Source organism: Leuresthes tenuis, unplaced genomic scaffold (assembly GCF_036924035.1).
Source record: "Leuresthes tenuis unplaced genomic scaffold, fLeuTen1.0.hap1 SCAF_8, whole genome shotgun sequence".
Taxonomy (NCBI): Eukaryota; Metazoa; Chordata; class Actinopteri; order Atheriniformes; family Atherinopsidae; genus Leuresthes; species Leuresthes tenuis.
Genome location: NW_027325362.1, coordinates 22,964,435 through 22,983,970, shown reverse-complemented (window position 1 = coordinate 22,983,970; position 19,536 = coordinate 22,964,435). Strand labels below are relative to the sequence as shown.

At 44.8% G+C, this 19,536-nt stretch overlaps 2 protein-coding genes across 2 annotated transcripts in view; one reads left to right on the top strand and one right to left on the bottom strand.

Moving 5' to 3' along the window:
- LOC140313372 (serine/threonine-protein kinase 32C-like) overlaps positions 1-4,304 on the bottom strand; it is a 79,149-nt gene extending 74,845 nt beyond the window's left edge. Inside the window, exon 1 of the mRNA XM_072391450.1 lies at positions 3,913-4,304. Coding sequence (XP_072247551.1) covers positions 3,913-3,994 — 82 coding nt within the window. The 5' untranslated portion in view covers positions 3,995-4,304. The remainder of the gene's footprint in view (positions 1-3,912) is intronic.
- Positions 4,305-5,755: 1,451 nt separating this feature from the next.
- On the top strand, positions 5,756-19,204 carry LOC140312641 (leucine-rich repeat-containing protein 27-like). Its single transcript, XM_072390411.1, has 10 exons — positions 5,756-5,959; positions 6,079-6,209; positions 6,527-6,585; positions 6,901-7,053; positions 7,851-8,043; positions 16,926-17,036; positions 17,312-17,417; positions 17,953-18,044; positions 18,596-18,725; positions 18,830-19,204. The coding sequence occupies exons 1-10, from the start codon at positions 5,756-5,758 to the stop codon at positions 18,884-18,886; spliced, it is 1,236 nt and encodes a 411-aa protein (XP_072246512.1). The 3' UTR covers positions 18,887-19,204.
- Positions 19,205-19,536: the final 332 nt, after the last annotated feature.

Below are 19,536 nucleotides of genomic sequence, written 5' to 3'. Positions count from 1 at the left end.
CAAAGTCTCCTCTCATTTGTCATCTCCGCCTCCAAAACAAGAAACGCTTTCTCACAAGAACCCGGCCAAGTGGGGGTGAAGACGAGCAGACAGCTATGATTCAAGAGAGACCGGCGCTGTATGACACAACCCAAAAGCACAAAGCATGCGGCGATTTATTGATCAATTAATCTGATGAATTGTTTGATCAATGTGGTCTCATGGCTTCCCTCCTTGGCATCCAAATATATTCCAGCCCCCTGCTACATTAGAGAATAACATCCTCTCACACAGGCATAGATCTCGCAGTTGGATGAGGCCTTTGTGGTGTGTTCAGGTATCCTTTTTTTTTTTCCATCAGCAGGCAGCCTTCCACCGACGCTGAATCTCGACATCGATTTCCTGTCTCTGAATAGTTTCAGGGGGGAAAAATGGAAACAAATGATGCGTCTTTGCAACATGTATCAAACAGAATGAGTTCCTTACTAAGTTTAATCATTTTTCTTATGTTTGACTGATTCACAGGTCAAAGCTAAGTGCCTTTACGAAACAAAGAGGCCGAGCCGTTTAAGTTTGTGTGGCAACATTTTTGGAAATCAACTGTTACTCTGCATCTGACAATTAGAAGCATGAAGACAAACCAGGTGGCATCACACTACCACCGGGACATTCTTCCCATATCAGAAGTGATGCTTCTGTGGCAAATTACAGCAAACGCCACTGTGAGAGCAGGCCGGTAACGAAAGGCAGCCAAGATGCTCTACTGAATTATAAAAAAAAAAAAAAAAGTGAGAGAAATTGAGAGTCTGTGACAAAGATGAAAGAATGCGAGTGCCTCAGTATTCAGTGGCAGTAATCAGCCGTCTCTCTCCGCATCTATCTTTATCCTCAACCAAATCTACTTTCGCTGCCTCAGACAGTTATGCTTGATGGGAAGAGCAGTCTGGCACACACACACACACACACACCTACATGAAGGATAGATGTTTAATGTCCACAGAAGTGGAAATTTGCCTTTGGCTTAACAAGAATGATCAAACAAAATGACGCAACAAACAGACACATCCCAATTAACAGCACGCTCTGCATTAACAATCATGCGCGCTTTTTGAGGACTTTGTGGATACTTTAAAGCAAAGGAAAAGGAAAAAGAAAAAAAAATTTCAAACGTTCAATTCTACACACTCTCCCGCAAACTGGAGCGCGCTCACAACAAGTGGCCTCTTCTAAAAAGCGACGGGCTGGCACTGCTCCTTGTTCCAATGGGGCCCTCAGAGTGTGTGAAGTGCCCCTTCAGCTGGAGTCTGGCTAATAGTTAAACAGAATCTGCACAGCCTGCGCCATCAGGTAGTTAGCATTTCACCCATCCGTTCTTTCAGTTTTTCCTACTTGCTCAACCTATACGTTTCCTTTTAACGTCCTTCCCCATGTTGTTGGTTGGCTCCAAACTGTGGACACAGCTGACGGGGAACGACCAACATATTTTGCCTCGCAGAGAGTTAAATTACCATCTGGAAGGATTTTTTTTTTCCATCATCCTTTTCACTGTTGCAACTGACAGCTCTCTTGTTTGGACGTTGTATCCTGTCAATCAGCCCGGCGCAACAGCTTGTTAAGATGAAGCACTATCTTTAAACTCCAGACATGTCCACAGATTTAGATCTGTGCAGCTATCTGTTTGACAAATGCAAAGCACAAGGTGATTCCATCACTTCTTCTTCACGATTGAGGGATTGTGCCCCCTCCTCCCTTACATTGTCAGCTGTTCAATGACAGCTCTACGAGGCTTCTGTGATTTGTGTTTTTCCTTCCTTCTTTTTACGAAAAAAAACGACTGAACGAACATCCTCCAAGACCGATGAGCGATTCCGTGCATTTTCTTCCAGGAGCCATGGTCTTTATTTCTAAGCTAAAATAAGTGTGTGGTCTCAATCTTCTCATCTCACTCGGGGCAAGAAACCGCCATTTCACCATTTCCAAAAACATGCAATGAGAGCTCTACAATTCAAGAAGACCCAGCATCTCTCAGATGAGGATAAACCCATGATTAGGTACCTCCTAGATGAGAATTAATCACTATTTATCAAACCGCTAGCGCCATTTCCCACCCAGGGTGCTGTTGTCAAACAGTGTCAGTGAAAGAGAGCAACGATCAAACAGGCAGGATGTGTACCTCAATCAATTCCACAGCCTTCCTCTGCTAATCAAACTAGCTGCCAAAAAAGCCCTTCTGGCAGCTACGCTTGGACATCAACCTGACCGCTTGATTATGTTTGCAGCCTTTTTGAGCCAAAAGCCGCTCTAATATTACTGCCTAATGTAGGCCGCATGCTGTCTTCCAAGAGGCCGGGGGGTGAGGGGGGTTGTACTGTTTCTAAGAGACATGACAAGCAGCAAGAGACATGTAGACACTTTAAGTCTGCATCCACAACGCAGTGCACCAGGATTCGCTCAGGCTGTTATCAGCTCTCAGCAGCTCTTTGAACAACGCGCGGGGTGAGAGAGAAGCAGCTGTTTTACAAAGGCGGTGCCGGAGCGCTCACAAGTGTGATTTTAACTCTTTCAAAAGCTCCACTCACTGTGTATTCTTTATTTTTCATTGTTGCATACAAGCGCACACACTCGATTACATGCCCCATGATGCCAGCATGGTGTGGGGATTCCATCAACAGCACCTTTGCTCTGCAGAACAGATCCAGAACAGATCCAGTCCGTATGCGTGATGACGGAGGCTATGGCAACGGCAGCGATCAGGACAATGACGGCTCTCATCCTGCACAGCACTGTGGTTACCCCTTTGTGGGTCAGAGAGCGAGGCGGCACCTGCTTTTGTGGAAGACGCAGAGACTGAATCATAAAGATGACTCATTCGAGACTGAGAAACACCACCTCCACACTGAGAGGTTCAGCCATCGGTCATCAGGTTTCTCCTTGAGTAACAGAGAGTCAGTCAGCCCAGGAATGTCTCTGAACCTTAATACATTCGAGATGTGGGGCTTAGCTTTGATCAGCAGCTGTAAAGGGCAGAGCATGCCACTTAAAGCTGTAGGGCCACTCCTCACTCGCCTTGATGGTAGACTGAACTGGAGCTGGACTGACAAGATGCTATTGGCCTAATTGGGTTATCCTTGGAAGAAGGTGCACTCAACACTCCAAACACACACACACTTTTATGACCACAGCCCTGCAGTGAAATGACCTCATTTCCCCAAGTTTTGCCTGCAACTTGGCCAGATCGTTCCAATATGACAGCTCTGCAGCAACATTTCTGGAGTCCATCACAGAGATTCACTGCTGAGCCGACCGGCTGTTCTGCCAAGGGGCTCGCTCCCCCCCCCCCACCCCCACCCCCTTCAAACACCCTGACAAGATCGTCATGAATTAATACTATTTCCACGCGTGACGTTAATGGTGACTTAATTATGCCAATAACGCGCCTTTTTTTGCTTTTCTCCCCAAGCCAGTCCACATTCCCAAAAAAGGTGCATTAAGGCATTTGTGTGTTCTCTCACAGCGTGCGTCGAGATGTCGTCATCGTGCCATGAAAGACACGCCAAACTTTCTGCAATAAGGGGAAAATCTTTGTTTTAAAACTTACTTTGCCAGTGCAATGCATATATATACGCATATGTATCTATCTATGTATGCGATGTCTTGTCGTCTTCCGGTGATACAATTCACTGTACAGTTGGTTGAGAGTGAAGTTGGATTTCACGCCCCCAGCATTTCCAAAACAAACTTTGGTCGCTCCTCCTTTTAGCTCCAGCAACCTGAAAGTCAACCTGGAACGGAAACTTTGGCAACTTGGTTGCGGTGCTGCATGCTCTGACACTAACAAGTGTACTTTAACATGACTCATTCTTAGCTACAACTGTGGCGCTCGTGTAGGAAGCGTCAAATGAAACCCCGCGCTCGACTTTCTCCATCACTTACCATCTTCCTTTTCGTCGAAAACCGGCCTCTTAGAAGAACTATTGGCGCCCATCCTTTTCTTCCACTTGCCCCAGTGAAACATTGATGCTCAGATAGCATTCCTCGCCTCTGGAAGAGAAACTACAGCCCTGCGTTGGACACCCTCCTTAAAAGAAAGAAATACCAGTCGTGCATGTCACCCAAACGGAGTCCGTTATTTCGCTTTCTCTGCCCAATTATGCTCCGCCGACCAATCTTAAGCCGCGCGAGTCAAAGTCTTTTGAAAGCGGCGGAGACGTCAAGCACGTGCCGACGGAGCGGGTAATATGCAAAACAAAGACAGTTCCGTTGAGTTGGAGCCGTAGGTTGGAATGTGTTGGTAGTGCTCAGTTGTCTTCCGCAGCCAAACCAACAGTCGGTGCCGAGAGTGGGAGCCGCGTGAAGGTGCACACAGTTAGCTCAACCGAAACAGGAAGTGTGTTAGTGTTGCTTTAAAATAAAAGAAAGAAAACGCACTATGATACCACGGTTTCTCATTGGTCATGTGGTCTGTTTCCATTTAAACAGCAGATTGCCTAATTCAGTTCATTTAGAATTAATTTAGAGGTTAAAGTTTGGACAATATTATCAAATAATACCCTATGGCATTGTTTTGGAATACCCTCCCCAGATTCACAGAAACACGCCTTTGTTTTGTTTTGTTATGTTTTCCATCACTTTTATTTCCTATTTGGGATGTCTCATTTTAGTCATCCTCTGCCTTTGTAGCTGTTCAGTTAAATTAGTCATTTTTAGGGCTACTTATGAACGTGTTCGAATCTAATTTCGGTTGTTTGATACATCTTTCTGTGATCTATACTTTAATATGTCAGTCTGATGAACACAGATTTTTGAGCACTTTAAAAAAAATCGTATTGAATTTGAATGACGGATTCAAAGAGCAACGTTCCACACTGTGGGTTTTGTTCAGAAAAAGCCAGGGATAAACAGACATAATGTTCGAACACTTCTCTGTGTGACTACTTTCTTTTCAGTCCGTTGTCTGTTTGCAAAGGAGGCTTTTAAGATGAAAGTCACAACCGGAAGTTACTTCTCAGCATTCTACCAAACTTGACGTAAGTAAGTAATGTGACTGCTGCTGGCCAGTGATTGCAGCCGACGACGGTCTACTCACAGACTATCATACATACAGTATGAACACATAAAATAAGCCTACGTGAGAGGGAAAGTGAGGCGGGGGGACCTCAGTATAGAGCGGAGGGTTTTTCAGCTTAGGTGAAAGCAGTGGACAAGTGCTGGCCACCACTAATCCAAATAAACACCGGTGAATTATTTCATTCTCATTAGAAGATGTATGGGTGGAGCCGGACCACTGAGGGGGGGAAAGGGGGATTAACACTTTATCTACATTATGTGTTTATGCATGTCACAAAATCTAATGTCGACAGATAGAATGGAATCAAAATTAAATGCGTCATAGTTCTACCGCGTTACAATGAACAGAGAGGCAACATTTAACATTTCAATGAAATATCAACGAATGTCTGGTTGGAACTTAGCGACCAAAAACTTGTATTGCCCGCGGGCGGTTGCCGTAGTTTGTGTGGACTCGTTGCCATGGTTACGGCGTGAAACTTGTTAGGCTTTTGGCAAAAGTAAGCTCATGTTTTCTTTTCCTTTTAAAAAAAAAAGTGTTTATTTTGAGTTAAAAGGAGCGTGTTGTTCGCTAACGTTAGCTCCAGTTCGACTGAACAGCGAAATGTAATTTCTAGTGACAGAGAGGAAACCGCGGCAGCTAAAAGACACTCGAACCCCTCCCGAGTAGCGGTTTCAATCCAAAACACGTCTCCGCATCGCTTCGACAATGACTCCCCCAGAGAAAGAGGACTCTGTGCAGCCACGCTTCGTCTTTGGGAACACTGTCGTCAAACCGCAGAGCCAAAGCGTTGCGGCTGAGGACGCTGAGCGGCAGGAGTCCGCTGAGGGCTTCTCCACAGAGATGCTATGTCTGAGGAGATCCAACCTCAAACAAGTTCCAGGCCGAGTTCTGAAAAGTGGCTTCCTAACAGTCGGTTTGATTGTTTGTACTTTAAACTACAGCCACATCTTGTCTGCTGTAAAATATTCTATACAGCAGCATAAGTATTGTTCTGCGTGATCTACTCATTCTTACTTTGTCATGTTTAGTATCTGAGTCTGGAAGGCAACCAGATCTGCAGCATCCCAGACACAATGTTCATCAGCTTGCCCTTGCTGCAGTGGCTGGACCTCAGAAAAAACCAAATTACATCGCTTCCTGTTGAAATTGGCTCTCACAGGTCAGGCTCTTCTGCAACTGTGCTTTACTTTTTTATTTGTTATCCAGGGCTATTTTTCATCTGTGGTTCCCTTTTAAAGGAAATGAATTCATGAAGCCACCATGGGACTATGTTATGTTTCATTCTTTGGTTGCAGGATTCTCTTGAGGCTATGAAACGAGTGCACAGGCCAACGAAATGAACGCATTTACTGTGGCCATTAAGAATCAAAGCAAACCAAAGCTTGCTTTGCAGCATCTCTTCCTGTGCTTTTACTGTGCATCGTTCCGCTTGGGATAAATCAAACTTCAGCTTAATCTGCATCTGTGTTCATGTAGGTCTTTGCAAACACTGCTGCTAGAAGGGAATCCTATCTCAGAGCTTCCACTAGAGCTGGGTGAGTTGAGTTCAGTCACTTCAGTCCTGTCTCACGCTTTTAAACGATAGATTTTATTTTTGTTCTATGATTGTCGAGTACCAAATACATCACATTTACATCATTTAATAAATAAGAAAAAGGTGGTTTAGACGGTGTAGTTGCCGTTATCTCTGCTACCGCACTGCTGCTGTCATGCATATTAATATTGGTAATTAGGACTTTACCGTATGCAAGCCTCTTCCGCTATCATTCTAAACTAATCGGGATAAGAGAGTCAGTTACGTAGCAGAGTGTAAGCCTCTACAAACAGCAGCATTTGCCTTTGTTTTCCAGGAAACGTGATTACCCTCAGAGGCCTGAACCTGAGGGATTGCCCCATCCAATTTCCTCCACAAGACGTCGTGCACCAGGGACTCCGGTCCATCCTGCAGTACTTACGGAGAGCTCTAGCGGAGCGACCAGTTAGTGCGAGGAAGACTTCTCCAGGTGAATCAAAGGCACCTTAACTTTGCAGCAGCACATGCTCTCTCGCCATCTGCTCTTTTTGCCAAAGATAGGACGGATGGTAACAAAAATAGCTCCTCGCCCTGGTACCACTTTACTGGCGTGACTTCTGTTACCTTGGAGACGGCTTGTGCCACTCAGCTGACTCTCCACAACCCCCCCCCCCCCCCCCCCCCCCCCTACTGCTCCAGCTTCTAGCTCTGTAATATTTTTAGCCAGATGAAAATGATCGATAACCTGCGGGCTTTAAACAGGAACTCTCTGTCACTGAGCACTGTCTGGAGGTAATCACTGTGAGAAGCCCAAGACAGCCCTCCACAGGAGAAGCTGCTGCTGCACAATGAGCAGAGCCAGACCTCTCAATCAAATTATTTATCTCCTCGCTTGCAGGGTTATTACTGACAAGACCCCGGTCCTCAGTGGGAAATCTCCTTTTTATTTACTGTAATTGGCTCAGAGTGTAAGTCCAGCAGATCTGAATGTGCAGCACAGGCTTCATTTTTACATACAGCAATATCACTTTTTCAGGTGTGACCATATGGAATATTTAGCCTGTTTGAGTGTTATTTGAGTGTGTCACTCACAAGTGCATACAGTAGATGCGCAGACAGAAATGTTTTACCTGCCGTGATGACTTGTGTGCACCTGCTTAGTAAAGTCAGTATCCTGTCAGGTCATAATGTGTTTGCACCGGCCACAGTCGCTGTAGACAGTGATGATTGTTGCCAGTATCTTCAGCCCTCACAGCGTGCTTGTTGCCATGGTTGTTTCATCGCCAGTGGTGGAGAAGCTCCAGCTGTCGGAACTGATGGGGTCCAACACTGATGAGCAGGAGGAGTCAGTGGATGAGCACGAGATGCAAAAGTTTAGGGAACTCAAAGACAAGTTTATCCTACTGGACAAAGCTGAGCTGGGCTTAATGCCACATGGTGATAAAACACCAAAGCCAAGGCTTCCATCTATCACCAAAAGGTAAGTAAAGGTGTTCAACTGTGAAAAAGCTAAGAGATTTGTGATATGAGTATCTGGAAATTACTTAGTAAAGAGCTACTTCTGGCTTAGCATATAAACAGGGAATGGAGAAAATTTAGGAAGGTTGAAAGATTTGCTTTCCACTAGCTCTAAAGCTCATTTGTCATCTTTTTCTGGCCGAGATCGATTACTTCCTGCAGTTGTAGGGGGTTGCCTCACATGTGGTCTGATGAAAAACAGCCACCTTTAACCCCATGTGAAAAGGTATTCAGTTTATTCACTCTACAGTTTTCAAACATGCTTACAAAGCAAGATACTGCATGTTAAGTCGTGAACTTCATAGGTGCCGGTATGTGCACTTTCACCGTTGAGCAAAGGTTTTTAAAAAAACAACCACTTTTATGCATTAGATATTTATTGGTCAAGTTGCTGATATCAACCATCTGACATCCAGTCACTATGAAGCGACAAACTGCACCTATCGGTCGACTAAATGACCTGTTGAGGATTAAATAAGCCGCCGTTTTGGTGTCACCCATTTATCCCATTTAAGAAAAGTCCCACCAAAATGTATTCTTCTTTCTTCCACCCTCAACATCCGCTGAACTTTTTTCCTTCTCACCAACTTCCAAACAGTACTGTATAGTACAGTATGTTCTGTGCCAATATATATAAATGGTTCTTTCTGAGGTTGTAAGACATTTTGTAATTAATTTACCAAAGAACCATCTATTCAAATATATTTCAATACATTTTTTCGATGTATGGAAAGTTTATTTATACTCTATTTGTGGATTTGATTTTGTAGCAGACAGCTTAGATTACAGAGCATAAGAGAAACTGAAACTTACTTTTCAGGTAGAGTGTTGATAACTCACACAGAAGCAGGCAGCCAAATATTTGTTTTCGGACGTTCTTGTGACAGTGACAGACTTGCAGGTCTTCTCCAGAACAAACTGTATATACACACTGATCAAGTCAGAAAGCAAAGTAGCAAGTCTATTTTTGGAATAAGTAAATCACTGCCGACAACACTCAGCTCATGATATTCAACCGCCTTTGATAATACTTCATTAATCTCCAAAGAGAAATCGTTATTGTTGCACCATGAATTATTGAGGGAAACAACTGTCCAACATTGGAAGTGCAGCAGACGGAGAGAGACGTGGTTGTCACCTGCAGTGATCACCATTAAAGCTGCAGCAGGCAAAGAAAAAACTGCCAGAATTTTGAAACAAAGCAGTCTCCCACAGTTCCCCCCTCCCATCCTTGTTCTAAGCCACTCCCCATTTGGAGTGCACGCCCACACAGACGCACTCATGCTAATTTAAGCCTTACTCACACATGCGTTCTCTTTTCACGAAAGCCGTCTTCGTTAACCTGTCATTGTTCATCCTTGTAATTCATTCATGGCAAACAGAGGAGGAACAGCATCACTGTGTTCTTTCACACATCAAGCCAACATCGTGGAATTAGCTCTGTGGCAACAGCACCATTGGTTAGAGTGGCGCGTTCTGAGATGCTAGCTTAATGTGTGAAAGCACACATCGGAGCCTAAAATATGTTCCTGTGGCTGTTTCCGTGAAACGCATTTCCGTTATTCCTTCAGTTTCCTCATAAGTGCTCCAAGCTCTTTTATTTTATGTCAGTGATCTTTACGTTCCTCATAATGATGAAAGGAAGGAATGGTTTAAACTTCCTCCTCCATGCTCACTATTTTGCTCCTGCCCTACATCATAGACGTCTTCTCTTTAAATATTCTAGATTTGGGCTCTTATTCTGGGCATTACTTACTTACTTACTGCTCCCACATGTAAACAACTTTCCGGTTGGCATGGTTACTCATCTTAACAGATGTTTATAAGTGCCAGAATTCCCAGTAGAAGCCCCATAACCAGCACAGCATACATAACCAACATGGAAAAATCTTTAGAAAGTCAGCTACAATAAAAAAAAAAGAAAAAAATTTAATTGTATATATATATATATATATATATGTGCGTGTATATTCATTGCTCAAAAAAATAAAATAAAGGGAACACCAAAAAAACACTTCCTAGATCTCGATTAATTAAATATTCCAGTTGAAAATCGTTATTCATTGCATAGTGGAATGCGGTGAGAACAAAATAACATAAAAGTGATCAATGTAAATCAAAATTATTATCCCATGTAGGTCTGGATTTGGAATCATACTCAAATAAAAGTGGGGAAAAAAAATCACATCACAGGCTGATCCAGCTTCAGTGGAAATTCCTCAAGAGAAGTCAAAATGAGTCTCAGTCGTGTGTGTGGCCTCCACATGCCTGTTTAACGCCTGGGCATGGTCCTGATGAGGCAGTGGATGTTCTCCCGAGGGATCTCCTCCCAGACCTGGATTAAAGCATCAGTCAACTCCTGCACAGTCTGTGGTGCAACGTGGTGTTGGTGGATGGAACGAGACATGATGTCTCAGATGTGGCTGATTGGATTCAGGTCTGGGGAACGGGCAGGCCAGTCCATAACAGCAGTGCCTACATCATGCAGGAACTGCTGACACACTTCAGTCACATGAGGCCTAGCATTGTCATGCATCAGAAGGAACCCAGGGCCCACTGCACCAGTTTATGGTCTAACAATGGGTCTGAGGATCTGAACTGGTACCTAATGGCAGTCAGGGTACCTCTGGCCAGCCCATAGAGGGCTGTGCGGCCCTCCAAAGAAATGCCTCCCCACACCATTACTGACCCACCGCCAAACCGGTCATGTTGCAGGCAGCAGAACCTTCTTCTCGGGATCTCCAGACTCTGTCACGTCTGACACATGTGCTCACATGCTGCCATCCGTGAAGAGCACAGGGCGCCAATGGCGAATCTGCCAATTTTGGTGTTCTCTGGCAAATGCCAATGGCCCTGCACGGTGTTGGGCTGTAAGCACAAGCCCCACCTGTGGATGTTAGGCCCTCGTACCACCCTCATGGAGTCTGTTTCTGACAGTTTGAGCAGAAACATGCATATCAGTGGCCTGCTGGAGGTCAGTTTGCAGGGCTCTGGCAGTGCTCCTCCTGTTCCTCCTTACACAAAGGGGGACGTAGCAGTCCAGCTGCTGGGTTGCTGCCCTCCTACGGCCCCCTCCATGTTTCCTGGTATCTCCTCCATGCTCTGGACGCTGTGCTGAGAGACACAGCAAACCTTGCCACAGCTCGCATTGATGTGCCATGCTGGATGAGCTTCACTACCTGAGTAACTTCTGTTGGATGTAGACACCGCTTCATGCCACCTTTAGGGGTGCGAGTGCTGATAAAATGCAAAAGTGACCAAAACATCAGGCAGAAAGGATGAGAACAGAGTCATGGTCTGTGGTCACCACCTGCAGAACCACTCCTTTATAGGGGTTGACTTGCTAATTGCCTCTCATTTCCATCTGTTGTCTGATTCCATTTGCACAACAGCAGGTGAAATTGATTCACAATCAGTGATTTTTTTCTTTTTTTCCCCTTGTCCTGTTCAGCATTATGGCAGCAGAATTGTAGTCTGAATACCTTTGATGCCAAACAGATTTGCTTTGTCAAGGGAAGTTTTATAAATGTAAAGCTCCCCTTGATGCCCATTTATTTATTTCTGTTGACAATATATGACATGTAATAGAACTGAACCGGACCGGGGGACAAGGAAAGAAGAAGAGGAAAGAAGAGGAAGCAGAACAAAAATAGAAACAAAAACCAGACAACCAGCTGCTACACCTGTAAAAAACAAAACAGACAACAATCCATGGCCTCTGAGGGGAATCCAGCCATAGCGCCACCAGGAGCACCTGAAAGCAGACAAGCAGAGAAAAAACAAACACACAAACAAACAAAAACAAGCACAAGTAGCAGCAATCGCATACAACACAACTGTGGATATAGATGACCTGAGACGACATGATAATACATCAACTGCTTAGTGACCATGCTACTGGACTAATGAATGTGTGTGTGTGTGTGAGAACATGCAACACCCATGGCACAGGACCTACATGATAACCGTGCTTAGTTATGAGTGTATAAGCGTACAGGGTCACAATCCACAGCCCCCCCCCCCCAGCAATAAGAAGCAGGCAGAGAGGGCCACAAGACCCAGGCCACCAGCAGCCCCCACAGAGCACAGAACCCAGGAAGCCCACCACAGGGACAACCACGCATCCACCCAGAAGACTGCAGAGGAAGCCCCCGGAAAGAGCCCCCATAAGCATAGGGCAGAGGCCCTCCGAGAGCCAGGGGCAACAGCCCACCGACCCCGCCAGGCCCCAGCCGCCCAGACACGGGCCGTGCACTGGACCCGGGCCCCAGGAGCCCGAGCGCCCCCAAACCCCCCGGCAGAGCCCCCACCCAATACCCGGGAGGGCCAAGCGCCCCAGACAGCCACACAGTGGGTCAGCGCCTGCCACAGCGCCCCTGGCCAAGTGCCCTGGGAGTCAAGACGTGCCCACAGGTGGGTGAAGTCGCGAGCAGCGGGGAGAGGCAACGCCGCCCCCCCATCGGGAGAAGCACAGGCAGGCCAGGCGACAGCAAGTCCCAGACCCAGGCCCAATCATTACCACACTTTCACGTCCCATACATCCACACGTCCTCCCTCCCTCGACTCCGCTGGGGTGTAGCGCAGCGGGCACACCAGGGGGCCAGCAGCCCCCCAGCCACCACAGACCCCGAACCAGCAGAATAATTAATTAATCCTCTTGGCCCCTCCCGCCCCGAGCAGCAACCAGGAAGCAGGGGTGTGGGAAGAAGACCCCTCCTCTCACCCCTCTGGCTCTTCAATATTTTCTAATAGTGAGCGATTAAAATTGAGGGGCAGCCAAACTTGTAGGACTGGGAGCACGGCCCTCTGGGCAGCCTACATACCCAAAGAGCCCCGCCCACCAGATGCCACTCAGTGTAACCACCCCCCAAGACCTAATGTGTGTGTGTGAGTGTGTTTGATAAGTAGTAATGTCTAAGGTGTAATTAAAACAGGGGCGGGGAACTGCAGAGTGCAACCAAAGGGGACCACCTACGTGGCCCCATCCACTACACCCCACCGAACACACACGCCCCCAAAACCCTTCATGTGTGAGTGTGGGCTGTGTACAGGAGCCAGAAGGGAGAGGGGTATGGGGATATACACCGGGGGAGCTACTCTCCCCCGGAGAGGGCAGCCAGGGACTGGCTGCAGTAGGCATCCCCGCTACCTGGGAGCCAACCCAGGGCAGGAGGGGCTGATGTCCACCAGGCTCGGGGCCTGCAGCGACCATATTCCGGGAGCTACTGTACCCCCAGAAGGTACCCATCCCGCCCCACCCCACCCCGGAGGACCTCTACAAAAAACAAACAAACAACAACAAAAAACAAACAAACAAACCACCCGGTCACACCAGTCGCAGCAGCCCGGGCCTGAGACCCACCATCACCCAGGCCCCCCCCAACAGGGGAAAAGCACCCCCCCCCCCCCCACCGCACGCCCCAACACCCTGAAAAAAAACCAACTATTTGCGGACACCTTGGAGGTCCCAGAGCAACAAGCCCGGCACCAGGACCTGCACCAACCCACCCATACTGTGGCGATTCCAGGGCAACCCAGCCATCAGTGATGCTTCCTAACTGGACTGAAGTGTGATTGACTTGGAGTTACACTGTGTTGTTTCGGCGTTCCCTTTATTTTTTAACAGTGTATATATATTAAAAATATATACATATATATAATATGTACATGTAAATATAAAAATAATATAAAACATAAAGAATTAATAACAGATTATAGTAATCGGTTATTGAAAAAAGAAAACTTACTTACGCTCTTTGTTGCAGCGAAAGTGAAGAAGCCTCTGACTGAACATACTTTGTTGCTTGATCCCTCACATGTTATGTAGCGGGTGTGCAGTTCTCTCCATAATTACATCCTTTTTTATTTTGTTGTGCATAGAGCTGATTTTTTTTTTTTTTGGCATAATCAGCTCCAGGCGCTCCATAGCCAGCCCTCTTTATAAGTTTGTTCAGTTTATTTAATCAATTGCTCTGATGCTGCTGCTCCAACAGATGGCAGCAAGGGAAATTGCTCTCTCCACTGCAGACGTAGACTACATTTGATTCACTGCAAACATTAAAGGATATAAATTCCTCAAGAAAACAGAGTCTGCTCTGCTGGCCTTTATCTTGTTTACATTCAAGATGTAGGGATTGTCATTCAAGATGACTACAGTTCCAGTTATTCTTTCATTATCAGTTGATTTTAGTTTATTACTTGATCATTTATTTGCAGCTCGAGGATTATTTTAGTGTTTATTTTGCAGTCATTTCAAACTGGCAAAATCATGACACCGTGCATGCAATGATTTTGGTGTTGTCTGTTTAAACAAAGCTACATTTATGGCAGGATGCTTTGATCAGTTCACAAAAAAAGAGACCATGTAGGAAAACTATATAGATTTACTAAATTCCTTCTTAAGTCATTACAGGTGTGAATGACTTCTTTTTCTCCACAGTTTTAGTGGAAACAGTTATTCATACTTGCTCTGTAATAACCCTTAATTTGCAGTCATGGCAAACAGTCATCTCTACTGTGACTCCGGATCACTCGTCTTCTTTAGTGATTTTCAGGTCTTTGGGGTTGGAAGGCTGTCTTGCCATCACTTTGGTCTTTACTTTCTTTACGTATGATCGATACGATTTAAGTCTAGTCTCCAAAATATTGTTCATGTTCTCTGCTTGCCATCTCCTGGCCCCTTTAGAAGTTTTTTTTTGTCTTCCAATTTTTTATTTATTCACCTGGTTTCCACAACAATTTCCATGTAGTCCTAATATTTAAGGATTTTTCAAGGTCCATAAGGACATAAAAATGTTGCTATCATTTGGTGAAAGAGATGAGAAGCCTTCAGCCACAAGAACATCTTCACAGTAACACAGGGTGAAGGGAGTGTAATGCTTTGGGAATTCTCTTCAAGCAGTAGCGCAGGCAGCCTTGTCAGCATGAAAGGAATTATGAGAAATGGGGCGTTCATTGTTATTCTGGAGGAAAACATCAGGCAGTCTGAAACATATCTGCAGTGGGGCTGCATCACACCTTCAAACATAACAAAGTGATCCAAAACATATGATCAGAGCCCAGAGCTGAAACTATGGAGAAAAGCAGGGAGGAGTGGTCCAAAATTCCAGTTAGTAAAATGGGAACGGTACAGAAAATACGCATTGAAAAAGAAAATTTTAGTAATTCTGGCATTTAGTTATTTGACTGCAAACAATATGAATCCAGGATATTTCATGTTTTGTCTCATCAACCTAAAAAAGCTTGGGCGGGGACAGTTTAGGGCTGGAAATTTGGTCTCAAAAATATTGATAATCATACATGAGCTGGTGGCTAATGTGTAGCATACTTGACACAATACTAACATATATCAGGTGTTTTTTTCAAACAGCTGGTTTGAGCAGGTGACTGTAATCGTGCAATCAGGTCTTTGAGGAGCAAATACGGACAAAAGATCACCGGTTTGTCTACAAATGTGTGAGACAATCGTTGAAATGTGTAGGAACAACATGTTCCTCAAGGAAAGATTGGAAGGGATTTACATGATTACCGGTTTACAGTGCATGATATCAACTAACCGAGGAATCTGGAAGAAAGAAAAAGCCTAAAGTGCATCAGCAGCTGTCTTTCTTCGTTGATTAATCTAATCACATAGGCAAGGGATGACTGTGGAAAGTCTTTGTCAAGCACTATAATCCAGAGTAACATTCACAAAATCCTCTTTAAAACTTTACTGTGTTAACTCTGTCCAGAGGCGGCATCGACTTCTTTAGGCTCGGAAGCATCTATCGCACAGATCGGTATTCCAGATCTTTGTTGGGGGAAAAACTTTGTGGCTGTTATCAGCAACAGGTCCTAAAGCCAGGCACTGTGGCTCACGTACACCTCTGCGATGCGGGCATCAATGCAGGAAAGTTCTCTGAGATTTTCAAGACCACATCTTTTCAACAGGAGAATGCAAAACCACACTCTTCTCACATTACACAGGCATGTCTGAGGAATAGGAGGGTACTGACCTGCTCGTAGTCCTGACCTGTTCCCGACAGAGAGGGAGTTGATATTTGGAGTTTGAAAAATCAGACAAAGGGGGCTCTGAACTGTAGGAGGATTGGAACAAAATAACAACTGAAACTCTTTCTTGCTCAGAACCTTCGATGCCGGAACATCTTTTAAGGATTCTAAGACGGAATGATGACTTTACAAAGTGGTAAAAGCTGCACTGCAGCAACCTGTTTGTGGAATGTGTTGCAGGCCTGAAATGAAAAAAAAATGGATGTTTGTGAGCGATGGACATTAAGTTGAAGAGATAACATGAATTATCTTGGGTTCATGCTGGATGCAGTGAAATAAAAGTGAGTGGAAGACTCATTGCACCTATATTTATTTATTTATTTATTTTCCTTTTTTGGGGGTGGTATAAGAACTATTTGACTGCTGGGGTGGAAAAATGTGTGCTTTATCACGAATTACTGAGAAGGGTATAAATCTTTAAGCAGATTTAAGCAGAGAAAAACCTTAAATGATACCCCCTTTTGTAAGGGTTGTTTGAGCCTCCTTTTTTTGTGTGTACAGTGGAGCCAGGTAGCAAATATCAGTTGAGAATACTTTCTTATTACCTTCCATATATCCTGCTATTTTCGATCCAGTGGTACAATGAAAGAGATGAATTTGTTCTTGCTGGAGATAACTTTAGTTCCACAGTGTGGAGGGCATAATACCTTGGAAAAGGTGAGCTAAACACTTTAATGACACTCTCCACAGACGTGCCCAGGTTATTAAAAAAATCTCCCAAAGCTGTGTCCACTGGGGCTCAGAACTCTGGAGAGCAATGAAAATGGAGCATTCTCTTTTGACTTCTTCTCTCAGGAAAACAACAACAACAAAGGCCGGCATAATTCCAGAGCTTCCTCTGTATGACACTCAGCCGTGGAAGAGGCCACAAGAAAAGAGGCAGGCTTTTCTGGAGCAGAGGAAAATGTAAGCTGATTTCAGCCTCAGTTTAATCGAATTTTGCCTCGAATCTTTTGTCTGTGTAGCTTTATCTCGGCCATCAAAAGCGATTTCACGAGCAGTACAAAATACTGACACCGGGAAGTCAGAATGTTTATTCAGAAAGCAAACACTTTGCATTAGTGAACTGGCCCAGATAAGCGGTCAGTGACGGTGTTATCAATGGGGAGCAATTTTCTAAACCCAGAAACTATTTTCCACGACATGAATCGATTACTCTGCTTATCTGACTCTCCCTGTAGGAGTCAAGAGGCTCTTCAAAGGTGGCGTACGCAAGCAAAAGCGACACAGGAGAGGAAAATATCAGAGCACAAACAGAAGAAACAGGACAGACAAAAAAAGCAAGAGGTAGGTGTGGGATCCAATTTTTACCTGTCAACCTGCCAACCACCAGGGGGCAGCAGAGCGCCACCTCTATCCCCGCTGGTAAAAGAAGTTAAATGGTAAATATGATATCGTAACAGTATAAATAAGTTTGATGCCAATGAGTGAGTTGTCAGTTAGTTGCGCAATGGGAGCCTGCATTGATAATATGACAGCAACAGATTTCAGTGACAGCAGTACGTAGCTGTCGAAACACACGCTGCAGACAACCACAGGTGGATGGTTTGGAGTCATTTGGCCATCAGCTACATTTTAATGCATGTAGTTGAAGAGCAGCCCATCATTTTTTAAAAGCAACACCACTGTGACTAAGCTCTGAAAAAAAAACATTTAACACAATGAGGCCGTTATGCTGCGGCTCTCCAACTGTAGCTGCCGGCTGTAGCTTTGTATAATGCAACAGCTGTGTCATCCTTTATGTACACAAGCTCTGCAATCAAAAGGAAAACACTGTTGTTCATGGCACAAAGATCCCACCCCCCCTCCCGCTCTGTTACAGGAAGCAGATCCAAAACCTGGTCCGAAGGACAGCGGCGGTATCTTACAGAGGCAGGCTCTTGATGGGTCCACCACAGAGACAGAACAGCACAGGTAAACAAGACTTCTGAAGGACCAAAATACTGTTGAGTACACTTCAGAAAATCTAAACCAGGCCAGCAGTGTTTCTTTGCTTTAGTTTGTTTTCTATCAGCATGTTTACAGGATAATATCTCCATTCTATCATTAAGAATGTACAGCACATACTTGTAGGCATGAAAATATCCCTCAAAGGGCACATTGATTGGTTTCCCATTGTGAGTCGTGCTGATGAAGGTGTAACGCTAGAGACACCTAGTGGGCAAAGAGAGGCTGTGCAGGCATCATGGAAGATAAGCAGCTTCTTTTGTTCTTTCTTTAATAACGTAATGGCTTTAAAAAAAAAAAAAAGACTGCTGATCAAGATCAGATAGCTCAGCGTGTGCTGTTCTGTTTCCACTGATTGAATCAATCATAACCAAGGAGAAAACAATCAGCTGCAGCCCCTGCCCTCCTTAATCTGCTGTTGGCCAACTGTAAAGCTTCCAATGCCATCGGCCATACCATAGCATCCAGACACTGAGTCTTTTGGTTAGAACTTTTGATTTTGACTTTACACCTGTTAGCCGCTCAAGATCTGCCCGGGAGCTGGAGCGGCAGATCCGTGCCCGTGTTGAGAGGATACAGGAGAGACGCAGGAATCCCAGGGGCTCTATGACCGAGCAGATGGCAGCGGCAGAGGAGGATCTGGAAGAGGTGAGGCCTATGATTCAATGTTGGCTATTGACAAAAGCCAGCAGTATGTAAATCCCATTACTGACCTTTTTTCCTCTCTCTCTCTCTCTCTCTTTGACTGACAGATGAGGAAGTTACAAGAACGACTTCTCGAGAGGAAGAAAAATCTATGGAGACATTAGGGAAACTGTTTCACCGTCTTCACAGCAGATACCTGACACGGGTTTCTTTATAGATGAAAGGGATAGCTCACCTGGTGTTGTGGGTTTTTGTGGTATTGAATACATGCTCAAAATCAATTGAAAAGACTAATCCCTTCTGAATGGTCATCATAATCCTTGTGTTTCAAAAATAAACCTCTGAAGTGGGCAGTGGGGTGATTAGAAATGATCTATTCCAGTTCTCCTGTCTTTTTTCCCTTTTTCTTGGACTTATGCAAGACACCTCTCTCCTTTACATAAGTCCTGTTACTCATACAAAATAAATATGATAATGTTGCATTTACAGTGTGTGTGTGTGTGTGTGTTCTGTAGTTAAAAGGATCATTGCTTCATCAGACATACAAAGGAGCACCTCTTTGATAAGAACTGCCACACGCAGTCAAATAAGCTTTAGAATGTCGAATGTGTATAAAAAAATTCGACATGAAAAATGATGGTGAACATCCCAGTTGTAGCCCAACGGAATTTGTACTGCTGGAGTAATAATTACTTGCATCAGAGCACATTTCAACTGGGTTGCCAAATTTGACAGTTTAAAGCCTATTTTTTGCTAAACAGCAGAATCAGTGGCGCCATAAAAGCATAAATAATTTTTAGCTGCACCTTCTGTA

What these genes read in the sequence shown, in the direction of transcription:
- LOC140312641 (XM_072390411.1), top strand. Translation starts at nt 5,756, where the DNA reads ATGACTCCCCCAGAGAAAGAGGACTCTGTGCAGCCACGCTTCGTCTTT. An exon ending in TGCGAGGAAGACTTCTCCAG is followed by an intron (nt 7,054 to 7,850) that starts GTGAATCAAAGG and finishes TTTCATCGCCAG; the next exon opens with TGGTGGAGAAGCTCCAGCTG. An exon ending in CAGAGGAGGATCTGGAAGAG is followed by an intron (nt 18,726 to 18,829) that starts GTGAGGCCTATG and finishes TTTGACTGACAG; the next exon opens with ATGAGGAAGTTACAAGAACG.